The sequence below is a fragment of the Zalophus californianus genome, chromosome 10 (assembly GCF_009762305.2).
Source record: "Zalophus californianus isolate mZalCal1 chromosome 10, mZalCal1.pri.v2, whole genome shotgun sequence".
Classification (NCBI taxonomy): Eukaryota; Metazoa; Chordata; class Mammalia; order Carnivora; family Otariidae; genus Zalophus; species Zalophus californianus.
The window spans coordinates 57,030,277-57,055,683 of NC_045604.1; the positions used below are offsets into that span (position 1 = coordinate 57,030,277).

The window sequence follows — 25,407 nt, forward strand, 5'->3', positions numbered from 1 at the left end:
ATGCTTGACATAATGTGGACAATGATATGTTTCACTTTTCGTCTGAATATTTTGTCACTTCCTCGAGTATATGATAAATACCCAAAACAAATTGTAGTGGCTGATATAATAATTCTCATAAATCTCAACAATGTGAATTCCCCTTCAAAAGAGACTTGCAATCCCCATGCAGTGGAATCAGTTTCCTTAGAAAATATCAGCATTCTACTTTGCCCATTAACTAAATTACAGCTTCTAGAAGAAGGCTCCTAGTCTTTGAATGCATACTGAAGCACTCACTAAGATAATTAAATGGAGAGGAAAAGGGCCATTCAGAAAAAAATGAGCAACAAGGGAGGATCTCAAGAAGGAACACCCTAATGGGTGACCAAAATGGATCTTTATGTAACTTCACTTTCCCAAACCTTGTATGCAGCATTTTACATTTGAAAAAAAATACTGAGAGCCTTTTGGCAAATAATTGGTTCATGGTGGTAAGTAAACAAATTGCAATGCTGATTATGGACTGAGAAGGAAGTGAACAGACTTGAGTAAATATAAAATAAAGGGTTACCCTTGTGTGAAGAATCTATCCTCGCAAGAAGCTGAACAAGGACTTCTTGTGCTCTAGCACAATAGTCTTTCCTGTCCATTTCTCCCCTCTTCAGTTAAGAGCTTAAACTTTTATTTTGATTACAACGTCAAAATCAGATTCACCAAAAATGCATTTCATAAATGCTTCCTCTAAGTAGCTGTTTATATTTCATGCCTCATATTATGTAGGTTGTGAAATCAAAGCTACAACATGCCTGTTTTATTCTAGACTAAACGTAAGATAAAATACTTTGAAATTAAAATAAAAACATTGATTAAATTATCCCAAAATTATCTCATTAGTAATCCTCGCTCAGTATAATTAGAGAATCTTTCCCCATGTACAAATTTATTCACTATTTGTTTCAAGAAGCTCATAATTCACCTTTTAAGTAGTATAGCAAACTTAATTAAAACCATTCATTCAATTATTTTAAATTTATCTTGTATGTAACTTCATATTCGTATTCATGAATATGGAATTCTCAATAATTTACTTTGGTCAGCTATACAGACATTTAAAAACTATTGTTTGTTCAAATAAAACTGGATATGAAACCCTGATCATTTAAAAATAAATTCGATATTGTTCAAAAATCAGTCACACTGCTATATTTGGTATGTGTTAAATTGAAGTCTTTTAGGTGATTCTTAGATATTTATATTGTTTGGTTCTTATTATGATGCACAATGTGTTCTAACTGTGGCTTCTCCACTGAAGTGGCCCTAAAAGAAATCTAGAGGTGAAGCCCATCACAGCCAAGGTACCAGCATGTACCCTACTGTTAACTGAGCTGTGAGCCCCTCAGGGTCTTACCGACTTCTTATATTTGTGTCCAGGAAACTCCCACAGAGCCTCGAAACATGGTCATGATGATGATGATGATGGTTTCTGAACTGAGGGACTGAGGAGTGCATTAGAAAGTAGAGCCTACACGTTATTTTCCCCTTTCTCTGAAATTTTGCTGGTGATTGTGAACAACTATCTAATCTTATTACCAGTTTTTACCACTTTCAGAGTAGATACGTCACCACCTCTAATCTTTCTCACATGTGTTAGGAGAACGCAAGAACACTTACATACATCTTATCAGCGGTAAAACACAAAGGAAAGAGGCTGTATCAATTGCAAAGTGGCTGAGAAAGAAAATAGTCAATATACTAAAATGTATTGCGACAGGCTGCCATAGCATTGGTTAGGAGCCAGACATTTTAACATATGTTTTTAGTCCTCATTACCCATCAAAAAGGATAATATTATTTCTAGAGAAAAGATTATATTGTTACAAATGAGACAGGTGAGGCTAAAAGGGAGGCTAAAGAAACTGCCAAATTCACACAGTCAGCAAGTAATACAACCAAGAAATTTCAATTTTGGACTCTCCCACAATCTAGTGAGAAAAATTATCATTAATTATATATTCTCACAAATATTTAATTAAAAATTATGATGAATATTATATGTATTTATGAATACTATTAGAGATATATAAATATCATACAGACAAAATATATCAGGGAATGGGTAACCTGGCACTTAGGCTGATGTCTGAAGGATGAGCATGCATTTCTCCAGAGAAAGAGAGGAAGAACTTCAAAAGTTATCTCTCACCCTACAAAGAATACCACATTTTGTCCTTTTGAGAACTTCTAAAGGCAATGGAAAGAATGCCACTTTCCACTATAGGAATTTCCTATGATGTTTTGACAGCTGGAACAATGGAAGCATCATGTCCAGGAACATCATTTTTTAACTTCATGAGGCCAAGAATCAGGAAGCATTGAATAAGGGCCATCATGCTTGATTCAAGATAGCTCGAGTCAAAAACTTACTATGCCAGGTCCAGTCAATAGACAAGGTTTGACCTGAGAGGGCAACTCTCCTTATCACACCTGTTTGTTCTTTGCTTCCAAATCTATTTAGTAACTTTCCAGAGACAATTCTTCCTGTTTATTAGCAGAGACTCTTCCTTATAAACTCTTTCTTTCTTTTTGATTTAGACTGAAATAATATTATTACTATCAGGAAATTGTTCAAGCCTTTAACATTTCTCAACTCCTTATTATTCAGATTCTAATATTCAGATCCTTTTCATCATCAGAGTGAAAGTTCAGCCTATGGCCAATATTGATTATCAGTGTCAAACTATCTTTGAGGGGAAAAAAAGATACAATGGAATCCCATGTTAAGATTTTCACTAGCACAACAGTCACAACTCAGATGCCTATAGCAGTCAGGAGGCTAATTCAATGAAAAAATATGTCTTTTAGGGACTGGGGACCACAGAGTCACTGTCCTATCTAAAGGAGGTAGCCAGGATTCATGACAGGCATATTCTATGCAGGAATTTTATCCAGTGTCACAAGAACAACATTTTAGTTGTTATTGTTGTTGTTGTTGTTGTTGTTGTTATTGTTGAAGACAGCAACTCAGATTCTTAGATAGTATCTCCATAATGTTAATGTTGGCATTTAATTTGTTGTAATACCATGCAATCTTAAACACCTGGGAGCTAAGACTTGATAACCTTGATTTTAGCCCACAGGGTCTTAAACCTTAGGAATTCAATACACTCTCAGTGAGCACCTTCTCCATGCTAGGCACTGTGCAAAGTACCAAAGATATTAACGCAGATATAATCCAGCACCTGCCTTTGAGTTGTTCACATTCTGGTGACAGTAATGTGCGTGATGCAAATAGTTATTATCTAGTTGGAGAAAATGAAATAAATCATACAGTGCCATATGTATTTAATTATGAATTATGATGGGTGCTGTAAAAGAAAAATACGTAGCATAATTAGAGATCAGGAAAGGAGTAAGCTTACATTTAAGGTGACATCTAAAGGATGAGCACACATTTATCCAAAGGAAGACAAAGAGGAAGAATACTCTAAGCAGAGGAAGTGGTATCTGTAAGATGGAATTTGGCTTGTTGGGGAACTAAAAGGTGGCCCAAGAGAGTGATATATAGTAAACAAGAGGAAAAGTCACACACAATGAGAGTGTAGGGAGAAGTAGGGTGGTTCATATTAAGAATTTTGTGAAAGAAGAAGCTATCGTTAGGATTTTAAGCAGGAATATGGCAAAGTAAGACCTGGAGTTTCAAGGGATTATTCTGTATACAAGTTGGGAAATGGATTGGGAGGGTACTCTGGTACCAGAATCCCAGTGACCAGTTAATAGGCTAATTCTGGAGTCTAGTTTTATCCTAGGGTGATGGCATTAGAGACACAGAGACGAGTGCAAACTTGGGATATATATTTTTGGGGGTAGTAGGTCGCTGTTGGAGTACAAAATATGCACAGCTTAGAGGTATGGAGGGAGATGACACTGGATAGGTAGACTGGAAAAACTCATGAATGACTTCAGCCGCCATAATAACAAACTTGGACTTCATTCTATGGGTAAGGCAATGCTCTTGAAAGTTTTGCAGAATGAGTTAACCCTGTTGGATGTGTGTTGAGCAAATAGTAACCTGATTCACTCTCCAGTCAAGACTTTATGGTCCCACTGTAACTAGTCTTTTCCATATACCATCAGTGTAATCACCATCAATAAATTGTCAGCTTCCTAGAGCATTAAAATCCATCTTTGTTTCCTATCTGTAAGGCTGATATCATGACTATCATATTATTTCAAGTTTGGTTGTATTCTTTCCCATACATATAAAGATGATGCTCTGTCCTATGGAGATATGTCAGTTAATCTAGATATCTCTACCAACTCTTCTATCTCATGGCATCCATGCTCAGAACCTCATGTGGTATTGTAATGCATGTTGCTGCCGTGCCTGAATGCCTCATTGATGATGGATGCATGTGTCTTATTTCACACTCTTATCTGGAGAGCCCAAACATATGCTGATGCTGTGCAAGCTCACATGACTGTGAGTGGAATTGATTTTCCCGATGATGTGCAATTAGACAACAGTAGCTAACACTGTTGCAATATAAAATATTCTACATAGAAATTTAGCATCTCAGACTTTGACTTCTGGAAATGAGGGATCAGATTTACCCTTTTGCTTAACAACTAGACAGACAGACAGACAAAATATATGAAACAGCAGTTTTCAGATAGTGAACAACAGACAATACAAGAGAATTCTCCATGGGAGAAAAATAACAAGTGAGGTGGGTCCTATGTGTACCCAAGCTCACGGCATGGAGAGGGTTTCAAGGGCATAGCATAATGAGGGCGAACCCAAGCAGAGCTCAATAGTCCTTTGAGTTACGAAAACAGAGTTTAGACCTTTGGTAGGCCAAAGTGGCTGGATTTGCAGGACAGAATCCTGAAGAGGATGATACAGACACAGAGAATGAGTTCTTGAGAATCTACGCAGAAGTCTTGTCAAGTCTTCAACTAAGTGCTGATCTGTACATGCATGTGAGGAAAATATTAAAAGTAAGGAAAATACCACCAGAAAGTAACAGGCAGAATAGTCCCTGGACCACACACATAAAAACAGTTTATGTTCCCATCATCAAACATGGAAAGACCTCCTAACAAATGGGCACTGAGTAGAGATAGAATCAACAGAAGGCACAGGAGTTGGATAAAAATAGTCTAGACTGCAGACTACTCAGAAGGTGACAAAGCCTTAAAAACAAGACTTGAAAGTATCAAATCAATTCCACGTCTCTTAACTGTTTGCCAACATAAAATACTATTTACAAGAATGGAACAAAATCCAGCAAGCAACATGTAAAACTCACAATGCTAATAAAAATCAATAAGCATTAAAAGAAGCAGGAGAAGTACTACCCATAACCAAGAAAAAACTTAATCAATAGAAACAGGTCCAGAAATAAAAGAAATGATAGAACTGGCAGGCAAAGACATTAAGATGGCTGTTATAAATATTCTCCATATGCTCCAGAGCATGATGAGGAGAGAGATAGAAGACATAAAAATGCATAAATGGAAACTCTATAGCTGAATATAATAGCTGCAGTGGGAAGTACACCACCAGATGAGATTAACAGCCTTGTAGAAGAAAATATTAGAGAATATTATATATAGCAATAGAAACTATCCAAATGAATCACGAAGATAAAAAAGACTGAACAAAATTAACAAAGCCTCAGTAATCTATAGGACAATATCAAGTGATATCACATATGTGTAATTAGAATCCTAGAATGGGGAGGAACAGAAGAAATATTTGAAGAAATCGAGGCTGAAAAATTTCCAAATGTGATGACAGCCATAAAGCAACAAAGGCTTGACAAAACCAAAAAGAAAAATGAAGAAAACCATACCAAGGCACATAATAATCAGTTACTAAAGACCTGTGATAAAGAGAAAATGCGGTCAGAACAACAAAAACAAAAAGACACAGAAACAAAAATAAGAATGACAGCAGACGTCAGTAGAAACAATGCAAGCCAGAAGACAGTTAGGGATATCTTTAAAGTACTGGTGTGGAGTGGGGGAGGGCAATTTGTCCACTTAGTATTCTATGCCAAGCAAAAATATCTATTTAAAATGAAGAAAAAATAGACTGTCTTAAGCATAGAAATAAGAAATAATTTCTCACTAGCAGGCCAGAAAAACATGTTAAAGGAAGTCTTTTAGTCAGAAAAAAAATGATATTAAGGGCGCCTGGGTGGCTCAGTTGGTTAAGCGACTGCCTTTGGCTCAGGTCATGATCCTGGAGTCCCAGGATCGAGTCCCGCATTGGGCTCCCTGCTCGGCAGGGAGTCTGCTTCTCCCTCTGACCCTATCCCCTCTCATGGGCTCTCTCTCTCTCTCAATCTCTCTCTCAAATAAATAAATAAAATCTTTCAAAAAATGATATTAAAAGGATATTTGGATCCACAAGGAATAAAAAGCTTCAGAAATGGGTAATATAGAGAAAATTTGTCCTCATTTTTAATCTGTTGAAAAGATAATCATCTCAATTTAAATAAATAATATTTAATGCAATTAAATACAATTTATTACAGGGTATAGTATATATGCAGAAGTAAAGTGTATGCATACTAAACAATAGCACAAAGGCTAGGAGGGAGGAAATGGGAATATACTATTGCAAGTGTCTTATAAGCAAAATGGTATAATATTATTTGAAGGTAGACTCTTAAAGTCCTATCTTGTAAACTGAAGGGCACCACTAATAAAACAAAGCAAGGTTAATAAAATAATAGTGGAGATAAAAAGAAATATTCAATTAATCTAAAAGAAAGCAAGAAAAAGAAAAAGGAATAAAGACCAGATGGATAAACAGAAAATAAGAGCAAGATGGTAGATTTAAACTCAACCATATCAATAATTATATTATAAGCAAATGGGAAGAACAGTACAACTGAGAGACAGATTCTAAGACTGGATAAAAAGAAATACCTTACTATATGCTGAATTTGAGAAATCCACTTTAAAGACAAAAACAGGAAAAAGTAAAAGATGGAAAAAGATATACCATACCAACTAACACTAACAAACACAAGAGGGTATATAATGTATTATTCCACTTATATGACCTTAGAGGCAAGAGGAAGATAGTGACAGAAAGCACGTCAGTAGCTGCTGGGCCAAGAAGGTAGGGGAATGTACTGACTGGAAATGGCACAAGGCAACTTCTCAGAGTGATAAAACTGTTCTGTAGCTACACAACTGTACACATCTGTCAAAATTCAGCAAACATTATACTTAAAATTGGTGGATTTTATTGTATGCAATTTCAGTAAAGATGACGAAAGGAAGAGAGGGAGGGAAGCAGAAAAAGAGAGAGGAAGGAAAAAAGGAAGGGAGGAAGAAAGAGAAGAAAAGGAACAGGAAAGGAGAATGGGTGGAAAGAAATGAATCATTTGTTTTCATAAAGCACAATCACTTCAGTAAGAATTGTTTGTATGAACCCTTCACCCCATCGTGTAAAACATTTGATCCCTTTTTTCTGATCCTGATTGTCTGCCTGTGTCTCCACTCTGATGGTCTCCCCTTCGATGTCAAGTTTATCAAGCTGTTGTACCAAACAAAGGTAAATGTATCCCAAGAGAAATTCCTGCACCAGCTGATGATAGTGAAACTCACCTAATTAAATGAGGCATGGCTCACACATTTGGCTGTCCATAACAGGGACCTCCCCTTCCTGACCTCACTTGCTCCATCTCTAACCACATCTTCTTTTTGTTGTTGAAATTCCACCCAAGACTCTGCACTTCTTTTAATCAACAGCATCTCAGTTCCCTCTCTTCAGTGAGAAAGACCAGCTTGTACATCCTCCTCTCCCACCAGTCAGGCCCGGAGTACATATGGAGGGGTTAATGGTGGGTCTTCGGATACACAAAGGGCAGGAGTAAGACATCTAAACTTCAGATGGTAGACACATTTCATAATCACAACAGCAACCAGACGGCGTAGAGGAGCTGGACCCCAAGGCTCTTGGGACAATTGGGATGTTCAGAAGGAGGAGGTATGATAAAGCAATAAAATAGGGCTGAGAGTGGCAGAGGTGGGGAAGAAGATATGAAATACAGAAGAAAAACAAAACAACATAGAAACAGCTCTCAGTGTACCCACATCCCATGCTAACAGGCAGTTAAATGGACGATATCTTGTCAAGCACTACAGAGAAAATAGAAACAAAACCCATTCTCTTATCCTGAGATGATTTACTGATCAAAGGTGATCCAGCTCTCTGATTATATTTAAATAACAATCCTTTAGGTAGCCTGGAAAATTAACTTTCTAAACCTTCATGAATATATTAGTATCTCCCTTATTCACTTCAGATCACCATAGAACAAAGCCCTTACAATTGCATAGACACAGAAGTGGGTATATGGGAATCTTTCCAGATAATGAAGGTTCACTTAGAAAGGCGTATACAGCTCTGTAGAGATCTTGTGTTCCCCCAGATCTGAAGATGATGAAAAAGTTGTCCTCAGTGACTGTCCAGATGTTTTCATGACTCTTCTTCTCCAGGTGCTTCTTACTCGGACCATACATTCCCTGTAGAGAAGATGGATGATGCCGTAGCTCCAGGCCAGGAATATACCTATGAGTGGAAGATCAGTGAGGACAGCGGGCCCACACACAGTGACCCTCCATGCCTTACACACATCTATTACTCCTATGAAAATTTGATACAGGACTTCAACTCTGGGCTAATTGGACCTCTGCTTATTTGTAAGAAAGGTAAGAAAAAAAAAAGAAAAAAAAAGAGCAACAACTAAGATTGAAATGGTAAGATGTACTATAATGGAGTGAGGCTTGGGAGAATCTTGGAAGCTTTTTGTAAATCAGACAAAAGGAGAAGCGCAGAAACCAGATCCTTCCTTGACACTGGTATTGGAGGGTTAGAATCTTCCTGTTTCTTTGAATCCTTCCTTTGTCTCAGTCCTGGGAGACTCTCCCAAGTAAATCCCTGTCTGGGAGTATGTTCTGATACCAGGCCCATATGATCTATAACATTTACCTCAAGGCCAAGTCTTTTTGAAAGTATACAGCAGCCTATACATTGCTGAGCGTACTTGGAAAGAACTTTGACTAACATAATTGAGGTTTAGGTTGGTAATATGGTATACAAACATTCAAAACTCCAGCTTTCTTTCTTATAAACAAGCTGGACACTTTAGGTGGCCGATTTTAAACATTCAATTGATTTTATAAAAAAAAGTCATTGGCTGGGCTTAGGAGCAAGCATGAATTTTCATTTTACCCCCAAATAATTCAACTCATCTTTCATTAAAACAATAAAGAATCACAATAAACTACACTGTGGGAAATAATATGATAGATTCAGCCTCTGTCTATACATACACACATACAGTCATAACTCACTTATTCAGTACACAAATACACATTTTCATTGCCTGGTATAAAAAGATACTGTGATGGCACTGAAAAATTTTCAAATTTATAAAAAGCTCTTATTTCATTTTACTTTGATTTACTGTCAGCTGCCTTTCTCAGCTGTGAGAATGGATTAATCTTGACCTCAACAAATTCTCAAATGCCTCATTACATGTACAAGCAAGATGGCTTTAAGAAACTTGGAGTGTACTTTGTCAACTGAGCTAAAGTACCTCTTTATTGGCCTGTTGACACTAGAGGAAATGAGTATTTTCACTAAAGCCTTGACAGTCACCAGATGTTTTTTCTTTGTGCCTGATCAAGTTTAGCTTTAATCCTCATTCCTCTAGGCTATGAGGTGTCAGAGAAAATACTTACTGTGGCACCAGGATTTTAATAAGCCCCCGATCATTATTACTGGATAAAGATGCTATTTTTTTTAAGATTTTAATTATTTATTTGACAGAGAGAGACACAGCAAGAGAGGGAACACAAGCAGGGGGAGTGGGAGAGGGAGAAGCAGGCTTCCTGTGGAGCAGGGAGCCCGACAGGGGGCTCGATCCCAGGAGCCTAGGATCATGCCCTGAGCCGAAGGCAGACGCTTAACGACTGAGCCACCCAGGCACCCCAAAGATGTTACTTTTTAAAGATTTATTTATTGGGGCGCCTGGGTGGCTCAGTCAGTTAAGCATCTGCCTCCGGCTCAGGGCGTGATCCCAGGGTCCTGGAATCGAGCCCCACATCAGACTCCCTGCTCAGCGGGGAGCCTGCTTCTCCCTCTCCCACTCCCCCTGCCTGTGTTCTCTCTCTGTGTCTGTCAAATAAATAAATAAAATCTTTAAAATAAATAAATAAAGATGTATAAATAAATAAATAAAGATTTATTTATTTATTTCAGAGAGCGAGAGTGTGCAAGTTGGGGGAGGGGCAGAGGGAGAGAGAGAATCTCAAGCAGACTCCATGCTGAGTGTGGAGCCCGATGCGGGGCTCGATTGCAGGACCCTGAGATCACGACCTGAGCTGAAGTCAAGAGTCAGCTGCTTAACTGACTGAGTCACCCAGGGACCCCAAGATGCTATTTTTTAAAATAAGAACTTCTTAAGGTTATCATTATAATTGACTGCTTGCCTTAATTTTTTTTTTTTTTTTTTTTTTTTTTTTTTTTTGCTATCTAGGAATACCTAGTGAGAATCTTCTGTCTGGGATGCTATTAAAAAGTACGTCTTTTCTTTCATAGGCACTCTTACTGAGGATGGGATTCAGAAGATGTTTGACAAACAACATGTGCTGATGTTTGCTGTGTTTGATGAAAGCAAGAGCGGGAGCCAGTCATCATCTTTAATGTACACAGTCAATGGCTATGTGAATGGGACAATGCCAGGTGACTCATGGGCTGCACGCTATCCACCACAGCAGAATCATCAGTGCCTTTGGTCCCATTCCTTTCCTCAAAGCCATATGGAAGTTGACCAAACTCATGCTATTTTTCAACTCCTAATCAAAAAGATAATGTTATCCACCTCAGTGGTTGTCAAGATTCCATCATCTGTTTTTTGGTTGTTTTTTTTTATATTAATACTATTTTATTTAACCCAATATATCCAAAATGTTATCATTTTAACATGGGATCAATATAAACAATTATTAGTGAGATAGTTTACATTCTTTCTCTTTATAGTAAATCTCTGAAATTCAGCACACCTTTTACCCTGATAGCACACCTCATTCCATGTTCAATAAGTGACAACCATCTTGGACGTGCAGCTCTAGACTTTGAACTAACGGTGTCATAAAGGGTTAAAACCGCCCCCCAGGGGGGTGACTTAGGTATTTCAAGGGTCAGATACATAGATGGTACATGTGCACAAATGCTGCCATACTTGGACTCTTGATTCATGAGAAGCCTTGAGAAGAGATCCAAGAAAGCATTTCTAGAACATTCTTCAGAAGAGTGTAATGTTATCATTTGCCAAATTCGTGGCTGTTCACTTGTCAAAATATTTTTTTGAGAAAAGATGCATATATGGAGAATTTTTTTCTTTCTTTTTTTAAATTTTTATTTGAATTCAATTAACATATAATGTATTATTGATTTCAGAGGTAGGGGTCAGTGATTCATCAGTCTTCTATAGAGAAAGAATGTGCAGCTTAATATACTGGATGTAGGGATCCAAGAAGGTTTCACCTTGCCCTTGTGCCTCCAGGAAGATCTCCAAGACACTAGCTCACTTCCTTCAGTGGGTTCTGTGGTCCCTGCTGCATGGTGACCATGCCTTCTTCCACAGAGGAAGCCCTACGAAATACAAATTCAAGGTCAATCCCTAGCAGGAAGGATCAACAGAAAGAATTCAAGGAAGACACTTACAGTGAAGATGAATAGATTAGGAGAAATACCCCACATGCAAAAACACTATGAGCATTCCAAAAGGTGATGGGTTAATAATATCCAATGGCATGTAGGATGTTCTCTCTTTCCATTTGCATGGAGACTATTGTGGAAAAGCAAAATCATAGCAACTATTAAGAGAAAAAAAAAACAATAAATCCGACTCCCATCCAGACTTCTTCCATCTCTGGTAGAAATGACTTAGAACCAAAGATCCTGAGGAAAAAGAATGGAAAAATGAAAACATTATTTTATTAAATAATTCCATACATCAAAACACTAAGCTTCTCAGAGGTCATTCTCTGTATCTAAAAATCACAAGTGGCTTTACTTACTAAAAACAAAACTTGTCAAAAGTTGAGATCTGGACATGATTTTTAAATTGTATTCTATTTCATTTGGCTCTACCTTCCCACCTGGGTTATTACAGATGTACTCGGATGACTCTGGTTTTGATTCAGAGTTCCAAAACTTAGTCAATTGACCTCTGTCTTAGGAGATCTGAGTTCAAGCCTTGTTCATATCTCCAGCTTAGTGTGGTCCTTGGAAGTTTATCGTCTCAATGTGCCTATTTACAAAAATGGATTAACCATTTATCCTGGTGCAGAGGGTGTTTAGGAATTTTTTTACATATAAAATAGCCTTGCCACTGCTATAATCCTTAAAAGGGAGCGGTTAAAGAGACATTGTATCTGTGTTCTGGCAAGTGAATCATTTCTGTAAATTTATAGAAGGCAAACAAAAGCAATTCATATGCAAAACGTTAATAACTTGGTCAGTGCATAGAGTCCATGAATTTAAAGTCAAAAAAGAGTACCTGGGGCTTAAGAGAGGCAGGATAGGGGGCTGTCATCAATAGAAACAGAAAAGTTAATGCTGTACAATTGTCTTATGGAGCAGGGTAAATTAAATAAACATGATAAATGCTAATACAGATATATTAAATGCTTAATTCAGCATAAGCATTTCTTCGGGGTAAATACTTTCATCAAAACCTCCTACCTTCTAGGTTCTTGTTCACAGGTTCTAGCTTCTTGTTCTCACCGATGATCTAGGAATCCCTGCCAGGTTACAAGGGTCTCCTAAAAAATACAAGCCTCTCAACCTCTCTGTGGGTAAGGGACTTGTTCTCAGCCCCATAATTGTAGTATCTAGTGATTATGGATCTGAAATTTAAAACCCAAACCAAGGATGGAAGCCAGGGTTTGAATCTCCCGCAGGGCAAATTAGCATTTTCCCAGTTACTGTGAGCACAGAGGAGGAAAACTCAGCTTTTATTCTGTTTTCATTACTTCATCCATGAAAGGCTCCTAGTGGCCTAGCATAATGAACACTTGCCCGTTGCATTTAAGGAGAGCCTATATCCCACAGAGTAATTCATTGCCTCATCATTTAAACAATCAACAAGGGGTTAAAGAAGCAATAAAAAATTCTTAAAGCATCTTCACATCTTTCCGTTAGGCAGAGCTTTGACATCTATCCAGCTGAGAGGATTAGACCCCTGAATTCAGCCTTATTAGAGACTCTGGTGACTCCTTCCAGCTGAGCCCAAAATGATTCCAGAGTGACCAACTGCCCAGGCTTTCATATGGCTTTCCCAGTTTTAACACTGAAAGTCCTGCCTCCTGAGAAACTCCTCAGTCCCTGGTAGACCAGGATGGTTGGTGACCTACTTGGTTCCCTCCTTGGCCTAACCCCTTAGCAATCCTTGTGTTTCTGAACTAACTTTCCTCATCTTTGGGCTCTATTCTTACCTCTAGAGCACCACTCATTGCAATGAGTTGTGACTACTTGTTTGCCCATCACTCAGACATCTGCTTTGCTAGGGCAGGAACCACAGTTGGGGTGTCTCTACACCAGAAACAATGCTTGATGCACAGCAGGTGCTCAGTACATATCTGGTGAGTGAATTTTTTATTACAGAGTGCTGACTGCCTGTTTCACTTCCTATCTCTCTCTCTCAGATATCACAGTTTGTGCCCATGACCACATTAGCTGGCATCTGATCGGAATGAGCTCTGGGCCAGAATTGTTCTCCATTCATTTCAATGGCCAGGTCTTGGAGCAGAATCATCATAAGATCTCAGCTATCACCCTTGTCAGTGCAACATCCACTACTGCAAACATGACTATGAGCCCACAGGGAAAGTGGATCATATCTTCTCTCATCCCAAAACATTTTCAAGGTAAGAAATTCTTCCAATAGTTTTGCTTATGAATACAGGATCTTTTCTTCCCAAGCACTAATTCCCTCATTCTCCTTTACACTTTCAAGCCACACATGCTCCAGACATACATGCCTTAGTCCTGAGAACAGAATTTCGTTTTTCTGCCCTTAGACTTATAACACATTAGTTGGGATAGAGGAAGTGGAGAAATTGACAAAGTTGTTTTTTTTTAAATGAAGCAAAAGCTGGAAAAAGGTCTACTTCCTCAAAAGGAGAAATAAGGAAGGAAGTAAATGCATATATAGAGATATTCTTCTTTGGGCTACTTAGTATTCAGCCAAAGAAAAAAACCTAAGTGCTAGAACAAATTAAACATCTGCAAATTTATGGAAGCACTAAGTTATAGAAAGCGCAAAAGATTTAACATGAAAAGATTATCTTTTATAACAAGATGAACACAAAGCCTGGCACAAAGAGGAACCCAGTGAATGAAGCTGAATAGAAAAAGCATAGTATTTAACTAGCTAAGGAGTGAACTTTATTTTTTTTAAGATTTTATTTATTCATTTGCGAGAGAGACAGAGAGAGAACAAGCAGGGGGAGAGGCAGAGGGAGAGGGAGAAGCAGACTCCTTGCTGAGCAAGGAGCCCGATGCGGGACTTGATCCCAGGACCCTGGGATCATGACCTGAGCCGAAGGCAGAGGCTTAACCATCTGAGCCACCCAGGCACCCGAACTTTAAAGAATATCGATAAGTTTTGGTAGGAAAAAAAAGTCAACCCCGGTTGTTATGTGGTATCATATAAACAAAATAACTAATTGTTCTATTATACATTGTTGCTGTAAAATTGTTGGGAATACCCCTGAAACAAATAATACATTATATGTTAATAATAAATAAATAAATAAATAAATAAATAAAATAAAAAAAAATAAAAATAAAACTGTTGGAAAGAGCGTCTGTGTAAATAGAGACCAAAATGGAAGTAAATGATATCACTATAGGAAATTATTTTCTTAGAAAACAATGTATATAAAAGCCAGGCACATAAGAAAGAGACATTTTGAATAGACCATTTTGTTTCCTGTTCACACTGAGCAACCAAAATTATATTTGAAATCATGAAATTGTCACAATACCCTTGGAAGATAGAGTCCCCAGTAATAATAAAACAACAACAAAACTAACATTGACATTAAGTACTATGTATATTAACTTACTTAATTTTTAACAATTTTATATAGTATGTACTATTATTATCTCCCTTTTACAAGTAAAGGGACAGATAACAGCAAAAATGAGAAATCAACAAGACTTAAGTCATAAGATTTTAAGGATCTGGAAATTACATTTTTTCCCCTCTGAAAGAAACAAAGGAAATCTTTTCATGTTTTTTCCCTAACCCATCCTCTCTTTCCTTTGCTTTTAATTCTCACCCTTTCTCTATGACACTAAAAGAGCTGCAGACCAAAATGTTCAGAAGTTTCCTGAGCAGTATGTTTACTGTTATTATTTAAACCTTCCACAAATTTATTTAAAAGATAGGCATTTTGATCAGCTGTAATTTCTTCTCTCAAATTCTTTCATTGCATTTGCATTCTAATTCAGCTGGGATGCAGGCTTACATAGACGTTAAAAACTGTCCAAAGAAAACCAGGAATCCTAAGAAACTAACTCGTGATCAGAGGCGGCACATGAAGAGGTGGGAATACTTCATTGCTGCAGAGGAAGTCATTTGGGACTATGCACCAATAATACCTGCAAATATGGACAAGTGAGTTTTGGGGTTCTTACCACTATGTGAAGGTTCAGGGGTCTTAGATGCATGGGGTGAAATGCCATCAGTTGACAGCTCTCAAGGGTATACATGTATTGGGTTCAGGTCTTGTCCAAATCAATCTGGAATTACTCTAAACTCACCATGGGAACTCAGCAGCATAAGAGGAGGAGTAGTAGTAGTAGTAGTAGTAATAGTAGTCGTAGCAGTAGTAGTAGTAGTAGTAGTAGTAGCAGCAATAATATTACTAGTAATAGCAGCTACCACTTGTTGGATGCTTGTTATTGCTAAGCACTGTGTGAAACATTTCCTATGAGTTTTACTTTAACTCTCCACATTAGAAACAGCTTTTATTTATTTTGTAGACTAGAAAAGATGTCAGAGAGAGTAAGAAATTTGGAAATTCAAATAACTCTTAACACTTGAAAAATACTCAAGCTCACTCACAATAAGAGAAGTGCAAATTAAACTCCACTGAGATATTATTTTCCACCTCGCAGACTCGCAAGTCCAGATGACATGATCTGTTGGCAAGGCTGTAGGAAACAAGCACTATCATACATTATTGGTGAAAGAGTAATTTGATACAGCCATTCAAGAGCATGCTTTGACAATATGCATCACAATTATAAATGCATATATCCTCTGACCCAGCAATCTTACTTCAGTAATTTACTATATAGATATACCTGTTCACATATGAAATGATGTTATGTACTGGATATCCACTGCTGCACTGTGAGTAGTAGCAAAGATTTGGAAACAACACAAAATGTCCATCAATAGGAAATTAGTTTAATAAATTATGGCACATCCATATGATGGAATACTATACATCTGTTTTCAAAAGAGGATGTAAACACTCCCTATGTACTAGTATAAAAAGTTCTCCAAGATATGTTGTGAGATTAAGAAGTCAAGGAAGGAAAAAATGGCAGAATAGGAGGTCCCCTGCTCATATCCCTCCACAGCAATAGTAATTTGACAGCTATCCACAAACAAAAGTACTTCTGTGAGAGCTTTGGGATCCAGGTAGGAATTTGAGAAATTCCAAGATCTTCCCAATGGAAACCAAGACCAAGGAGGGATATTTTGAGACGGCACATCAAGCTCAGGTGGTAGATTCACTGACAGTGCTCCCAGCTACAAACTTAGTTATAGCCTTGTCCCATTATGGACTCAGCTACAGTCCCACTTGGCCTTGGTCTTGACACCAGCATCATTTGCCAAAGGACCTGGAAGAAGTCACACCTGTCCATGACCCTGGAGGGTGGCCTACAGACCCTGGCCTGAGTATGGATCTTAAAGTGGCCCTGTAACCAGTTCCAGCCCTGGAATAGTCCTGCCAACTCAGGGACTTTCAGGGAGTCATGCCCATCCATGCCCCAGAGGCTGGTCTGCAGACCTCAGTTCCTCCAAAGATCTTGAAGCATCACTGTAACCCAGCTCCAACTCTCCCAACTGTAGTCTTGCCCACCCAGGGACTACCCAGTGACCTGGTGGGAACCTTCTCAAGGACTAGATGGGAGCTATACCCATCAAAAAACCTAATAACAGCCCTGCCATTTACAGATTCAACTTTAGATCTTGAAATAAGCCACTAACCCAGCATTAGCTCTACTGACCAAGGTCCTAGAGGCAGTCGCATCTTCCCAGAGACCAGACAGGATCCATGCCCACCTGAGCCCCTGGCAAAAGGCCCACCAACCACAGATACTGCTACAGGCTCAAAAGCAGCCACATGAACTTGTTCCAACTTCACTCATCACAGAGGCAATCCCAGCAGCCCAGAGACTTGACAGGAGAAGGTCTTTACCTGACAAAATCACTCAGTAAAGACTGGAAGAGGATGTTTGCTCCTTCAAATGTACATGAACACAAGGCTACATGAATCACAAAAAATCAGGCAAATATGACACCACCAAAGGAAACTGATAAAGCTCAAATAACCAATGTGAAAGAAATAGCGATTTACAAATTGTCTGACAAAAAATTCAAAATAATCATCTTAAGGAAGCTCAATGAGGTGCAAAAGGACAGATAGGCAACGAAATGAAATCAGGAAAACAATGCATGAATAAAATAAGTGTTAAGAAATAAATAAAAACCACAAAAAATAACCAAACAGAGAAACTGGAACTGAAGGATATAATGACAGAACTAAAGAATTCAATAGAGAACTTCAATAGCAGACTTGATCATGCAGAAGAAAGATTCCACAAACTCAAAGATAAGTAATTTGAAATTATTCAGTTACAGAGACAAAAAAGGAAAAAAAAGAATGGAAATGAGTGAAGAAAGCTTACAATACCTATATTCACCATCAAAAGGATTAATATATACATTATGAGAGTCCCAAAAGGAGAAGAAATGAACGGGCAGAATGCTTACATAAAGATAATGACTAAAATCTTCCTGAATCTTGGGTTATAGATATACGGATTCATGAAGCTCAAAGGACTCCAAGCAATATCTACCCAAAGATTATCCTGAGATACATGATAATCAAATTGTCAAAAGTCAAAGACAAAGAGAGAATCCTGAAAGTAGCAAGAGATAAGCAACTTGTCATATAAAAGGGGACCCCCATAAGACTATCCACAAATTTCTTAGAAGAAACCTTGTAGGCTAGGAGAGTGTGGGATGATATACTCAAGGTGCTGCAAGGAAAAAAAAAACCCTCTGCCAACAAAGAATAGTATACTGTACTCAGCAAAGCTTTTCTTCAGAAGTGAAGAGATTTCTTCAGAAGTGAAGAGACATTCCAAGACAAAGAAAAGCTGAGGGAGTTCAACATCACTAGGCATGCCTTATAAGAAATGCTAAAGAGAGTTCTTCAAGTTGAAATGAAAGGACACTAAGTAACAACATGAAAACAAAGTATAAAAGTTTCTGGTAAAGGTAAATATATAGTCAAATTCAGAATATTTTAATACTGTAATGGTGGTACATAATGACTTTTAACTCTAGTTAAAATTTTAAAAAAAACTTTAAAATAAAAGTCTAAAGACAAAAGTATTAAAATCACCAGGCTAAAATACTTTGTTAATGGATATACAATATAAAAAGATGTAAAGTGTAAAGTGTGACATCAACAGCACAAATTGGGAGGGAGTAGTAAGAGTGTAGAAATTTTTATGCAATTGAATTTAAGCTGTCATCACCTTAAAATAAACTGTTAGAACTATAAGATGTTTTATGTAAGCCCCATGGTATCCACAAGCAAAAACTTCTACCTCTAGTAGATACACAAAAGATAAAGGAATTAAAACCTGCAAATACAAAAAATCAACAAATCACAAGGAAAATAGCAACAGAGGAAGAAAGGAGCAAAAGAACTACAAAAAAGTCAGAAAACAACAAAATAGCAATAGTAAGTCCTTACCTAGCAATGCTTATTCTAAATGTAAATGGATTAATTCTCCAATCAAAAGATAACAGAGTAGCCAGATGGATAAAAAACTAAGATCTAACAATGTACTGTCTACAAGGGACTCACTTTAGCTTTAAGGACACACATTGGTTAAAAGTAAAGGGATTAAAAGATTTTCCATGCAAATGGTAACCAAAGAACAGGAGTGGCTATACTTATAGAAGACAAAATAGACTTTAAGTCAAACTGTCATAAGAGACAAGGTCACTATATGATAAAGGGGTTAATTTATCAAAAGGCTATAACAATTATAAATATATATGCCCCTAACATTGAACCACCTAAATATATGAAGTAGATATTAACAGAACTGAGTGTAGAAATAGACAACAATACAATAATAGTGGGGGATTTAAATACCTCACTTTAAACAATAGATAAATCATCCAGACATAAAATCGTAAGGAAACTGAAATTGAATAACACTATAGACCAAGTGGACCTAATAGACATGTAAAGAACAATCCATCCAACAGCAGCAGAATATATATTCTTCTCAAGTGCACATGAAATATTCTCTAAGATACATCATATGTTAGGCCACAAAATAAGTCTTAACAAAATAATATCAAGTGTCTTTTCTGACCACAGTGGTATGAAACTAAAAATCATAACAGAACAAAAATTGGAAAATTCACAAATATTTGGAAATTAAACACACTTTCTAGAATGGTCAAAAAGAAATCTGATGGGAAATCAAAAAAATATCATGAGACAAGTGAAAATGGAAACACAACATACAAAAACTTTGGAATACAGCAAAAACAGTTATGAGAGAAGTTTATAGAAGTAAATGCATACATTAGAAAACAAAGAAAGTTCTGGGTGCCTGGGTGGCTCAGTTGGTTAGGCGACTACCTTTGGCTCAGGTCATGATCCTGGAGTCCCAGGATCGAGTCCCACATCGGGCTTCCTGCTCAGCGGGGAGTCTGCTTCTCCCTCTGACCCTCTTCCCTCTCGTGCTTTCTATCTCTCATTCTCTCTCTCTCTCAAATAAATAAATAAAATCTTAAAAAAAAAGAAAGAAAACAAAGAAAGTTCTAAAATAAACAACCTAACTTTATACCTCAGGGAGCTGGGGGGGCGGGGAATGAGCAAATTAAACCCAAAGTTAGCAGAAGGAATGAAATGAAGATTAGAGGAAAGATAAATGAGGTAGACATTGGAAAAACAATAGAAAAGATCAACATAACCAAGAGCTGGTTTTTTGAAAAGATAAACCAAACTGACAAACCTTTAGCTAAACTAACCAAGGGAAGAGAGGACTCAAATAGTTAAAATTGTAACTGAAAGAGGAAACACTACAATTGATACCACAGAAGTGCAAAGGATCCTGAGAGACTACTATAAATGATGATATGCCAACAGATTGTATAGTCTAGAATAAATGGACAATTTCCTAGAAATATACACCCTACCAAGACTGAATCATAAAGAAATAGAACATCCGAACAGACTAGTAACAAGTAAGAAGATTGAATCAGTAATCAAAAATCTCTGAACAAAGAAAAGCCCAAAATCACATGGCTTCACAGATGAATTATACCAAACATTTAAAGAAGAACTAACACTAATCTTCAAATTCTTCCAAAATATTGAAGAGGCGAGAACACTTCCAAACTTATTTTACAAGGCCAGCATTATCCTCATGCCAAAGCCAGATAAGGACAATACAAGAAAAGAAAATGATGGCTCAATATCCTTGTTGAACACAGATGCAAAAAGCCTCACCAAAATATTAGCAAACCAGATACACAGCACATTAAAATGATCATACACCATGGGGATCAAGTGAGATTATCCCTGGGATGCATGGATTTTTCACCATGCACAAATCAATAAGTGTGATCTACCACATCAACAAAATGAAGGATAAAAGTCATAATAACAACCCATTTGATGCAGAAGAAGCAATTGACAAAATTCAACATCTTTTCATGATAAAAACTCTCAACAAGTTAGGTATAGAAGAAATGTACCTCAACATAATAAAAGCCATATATGACAAACCCAAAGCTAACACATACTCATGAAAGCTGTTTCTCTAAGATCAGGAACAAGACAAGAGTGCCTACCATTTTTAATCAAGATAGTGCTAGAAATCCTAACCAGAGAAATCGGGCAAGAAAAAGAAATAAAAGATATCCAAATTGGTAAGGAAAATGTAAAATTATCTCTTTTTGCAGATGATATGATTTTACATATAGAAAACCCTTAACACTCCACCAAAAATCTATTAAAACTAATAAAAGAATGCAGTAAGTTGCAGGGTATGAAATCAACATATAAAAATTAGCTGCACTTATTTTTTTTAATATTGTATTTATTAGAGCAAGTGAGAGAGAGAGCATGAGCAGGGGGTGGGGCAGAGGGAGAGGGAGAAGCAGACTCCCTGCTGAGCAGGGCGCCTGATGTGGGGCTTGATCCCAGGACTCTGAGATCATGACCTGAGCTGAAGTCAGGTGCTTAACTGACCGAGCCACCCAGGTGCCCCTAGCTGTACTTATCAAACTAAAAACAATCTATCCAAAACAGAAATGAAGAAAACAATCCCATTTCAATAGAAATCAAAATAATAAAATGCTTAAGGAATAAATTTAACCAAAGAGGTGAAAGATCTATACACCAAAAACTGTAAGATATTGATGAAAGAAACTGAAGAAGAGACAACCAAATAGAAAGATGTTCTGTTAATGGATTGGAAGAATTAATTTTGTTAAACTGTTCATATTAATCAAAGCAATCTACAGATTCAATACAATCCCTATCAAAATTCCAGTGGCATTTTTCATGAAAATAGAAAAAACAATTCTAAAATTCATATGGAACCACAAAAGATTCAAAATAATCAAAACAATCTGGAACAAGAAGAGCAAAGCTGAAGGCATCACACTTTTTATTTCAAACTATATTACAAAGTTATAGCAATCAAACAGTATAATAATGGCATAAAAACAGACACTTAGACCAATGAAGACAGATAGAGAGCCCAGAAGTAAACACATACATATATAGTCAACTAATCTTTGACAAGAGCACTAAAAATACACAATGGGGAAAATATAGTCTGTTCAATAATTAATGTTGGAAAAACTGGATATCCACATGCAAAAGAATGAAATTGGACCATTAGCTCATAGTATACACAAAAATTAACTCAAAATAGATTAAATATTTAAATATAAGACCTGAAACCATAAAACTTCTAGGAGAAAAGGTAGGAAGAAAGCTCTTTGACATGGGTCTTCCCAGTGATTTTTTTGGGATATGACACAAAAAGCACAGGCAACAAAAACAAAAATAAACAAGTGAGCCTACATCAAACTAAAACATTTCTGTACAGCAAAAGAAACAATAAAACGAAAAAGCAGTCTATGAAATGAGAGAAAATATTTGCAAACCATATCTCTAATAAGGTGTTTAAACCTAAAATATATCAAAAAAACTCAATGGCAAAAATTAAAAAAAAAAAAAACACCTGACTTAAAAATGGGGAAAGGTGGGCCTGACTGGCTCAGTCAGTGGAGCATGGGACTCTTGATCTTGGTGTTGTGAGTTCAAACCCCATGTTGGGTGTAGAGATTACTTAAAAATAAAATCTTTAAAAAATAATAAAATAAATCTTAGAAAAATGAGCAAAGGACCTAAATTGAAATTTTTCCAAAGAAGATATATAAATGGCAAATAGATATATGAGAAGGTGTTCAACATCACTAGTCATTAGGGAAATACAAATCATATCCACAATGAGATTATGACCTCATACCTGTGAGGATGGTTATTACAAAAAAGAGGTAACCAGGGTTGGTGAGAGTATGAAGAAAATGGAACTCTGTACACTGTTGGCGAGAATATAAATTGGTACAGCCATTATGGAAAATAGTAAGAAGGCTCCTCCAAAAATTAAAAATAGGAGTACCATATGACCCAGCAATTCCACTTCTGAATATATATCCAAAGGAAATATCAAGGAAATATCAATATCAATGTCTTAAAGAGATATCTGCATTCCCATGTCCATTGAAGCATTATTCACAATAGCTAAGATATGGAAACAACCTGAGTGTCTGTTGATGGATGAATGGATAAAGAATATCACACACACACACACACACACACACACACACACACACACACACACACACACTGGAATATTACTGAGCCTTAAAAAAGAAGGAAAGAAGGAAAGCCTGCCATTTAAAACAATGTGGATGAGGGCGCCTGGGTGGCTCAGTTGGTTAAGCGACTGCCTTCGGCTCAGGTCATGATCCTGGAGTCCCGGGATCGAGTCCCACATCGGGCTCCCTGCTCAGCGGGGAGTCTGTTTCTCCCTCTGACCCTCTTCCCTCTTGTGCTATCTCTCATTCTCTCTCTCTCAAATAAATAAATAAATAAAATCTTAAAAAAAAATAAAATAAAACAATGTGGATGAACCTGCAAGACATCATGCTAAGACTCATTCCAGACACAAAACAACAAATACTGCATGATCTCACTTATATGTGGACCTAATTAAGCAGTGTGGTGACTATAGTTAATATTTTATACTTGAAATTTGTTAAGACAGTAGATCTTAAGTGTTCTCACCACAAAAAAGAAAATAGTAACTAGGTGAGGTGATGGAAGTGTTAATTAGCTTAATTGTGGTAATCACATATATACATACATAAATCATCATGTTGTACTTCTCAAATATATACAATTTTTATTTGTCAAAATCACCTCAGTAAAGCTGGGAAAATGCAAAAAAAAAGTCAAGGTGACTTTTGTTAAAAGAATGAGAGTATAAGAATATTTATATTTTCAAGTTATATTTGCATACTTATGCATAAATATGCTCTGGAATTATACATATGAAATTAATGCAAGTGAATATGTAGAAAATATTTAGAAAATGCAGGGAAGGTCAGGGAGGTGGGGTTGATGGGGAAAAAAGTGTGAGTGAGAGCTCTCTATTGTAATCAAAATCATTTGAATGTATTTGCTGTTCAAAAAATTTTGAGAAAAAGAGCTAAAAAGGAACTTGCTCAAGAGTATATAATAATAACTGATGGAACTGAGATAAGATTCCAGGATTCTGGCAATAGTGTGTGCTTTTTATTGTGCAAAATAAATGCAGAAAATGAGTAAATTCTGTCATGGAACTTCTGTTTTTGCAAACTAAGGCAATAAAGAGGACCAAGAGGAAAAGTGGTTCTTGCTGCTGCCCCAACTCTCGTATCGAGGTAGCTACAGAAGATGGGTAGAGGGGGTTGCTTTTTAGTTGGCACTAGGATTGGGTAGATGGTTGGAGGGTAAGCCCAACAGCACAGAACTATGACTAATAAAGATAGTCAAAGCTTCCTAGTGTGGGAACATAACTTTTAGAGATTGAGAAACACCTGGGAAGTCAATAAAGTTACCATAAATTAAGTGATAACAAAGGCTTGAGAAAAAACTCACAGTATGTCCTCTCCTTTCTTTTGGATAGACATTTTCCCAGAGATATCTAAGATCTAATCTAGTGACCAGAGTGACAGGAAGTTCTAAGTAGCTGTTCCTAACCATGTCTACAACTTTATCAGTGATGGAAGAGACAAAGGTTTCCAGTTTTCCAACTAGAGAGCAGATATTGGGACTTTGCAAACCACATTAAGAATTCTTTTTTTTTTTTTTTTTTTTTTTTTAGAAAACTAGCATTTTAACTAATCCAAGAGCAGAACTTCTAAGCACAAGGATTTCCTCATCCTACAGGGTCTTTATTGAGCAAACGGTTTAATTTTTTTAAAAAATTCATTTCACTTTAAGAAAATACAGATCTCTGCATTTGGATAATTTCTCAAACCAAATTGGAAAACATTATAAGAAGGTTGTCTACAAACAGTACCAAGATGAGTCTTTCACCAAACGTTTGGAGAATACGAATATCAAAGAAGATGGGATCTTGGGCCCTATTATCAGAGCCCAGGTCAGAGATACACTCAAAGTAAGTAACAGAAATATAGTACCATGGGAGAAATTAAATAGGAAAGACAGTTTATAAGTACTGGTTATATGTTTGTATTAAAAAGAAAAATATGTCCATGTAGTTTTTAATTCAAATGCAACTTTAGTTTTTATGTAGTATTTGCTCTGATTTATAGCCTACCTCATCTGAGACAATCTATTAAATTATAAAGGAATAAAACAAGGAGCCAATGTAATTGAGGTGAAAGATAATATGGGACAAAGAAAATAAAGCCATGGATAAGTATAATGAAACACATGCCTTATGCTCCTATAAGATTGCCT

At 36.8% G+C, this 25,407-nt stretch overlaps 1 protein-coding gene across 4 annotated transcripts in view; it reads left to right on the forward strand.

Annotated features, from left to right (window-relative positions):
- The window catches only part of F5 (coagulation factor V), a 70,389-nt gene that overhangs the window by 14,071 nt on the left and 30,911 nt on the right, over positions 1–25,407 (forward strand). For 2 of the 4 annotated variants that reach the window (XM_035722431.1, XM_035722434.1), the window contains exons 4-9: positions 7,529–7,555; positions 8,503–8,715; positions 10,610–10,753; positions 13,723–13,944; positions 15,536–15,701; positions 24,925–25,102. In XM_035722431.1, the coding sequence (XP_035578324.1) occupies positions 7,529–7,555; positions 8,503–8,715; positions 10,610–10,753; positions 13,723–13,944; positions 15,536–15,701; positions 24,925–25,102 (950 nt within the window). The remainder of the gene's footprint in view (positions 1–7,528; positions 7,556–8,502; positions 8,716–10,609; positions 10,754–13,722; positions 13,945–15,535; positions 15,702–24,924; positions 25,103–25,407) is intronic. The other 2 variants (XM_035722432.1, XM_035722433.1) reach the window with 2 other exon arrangements.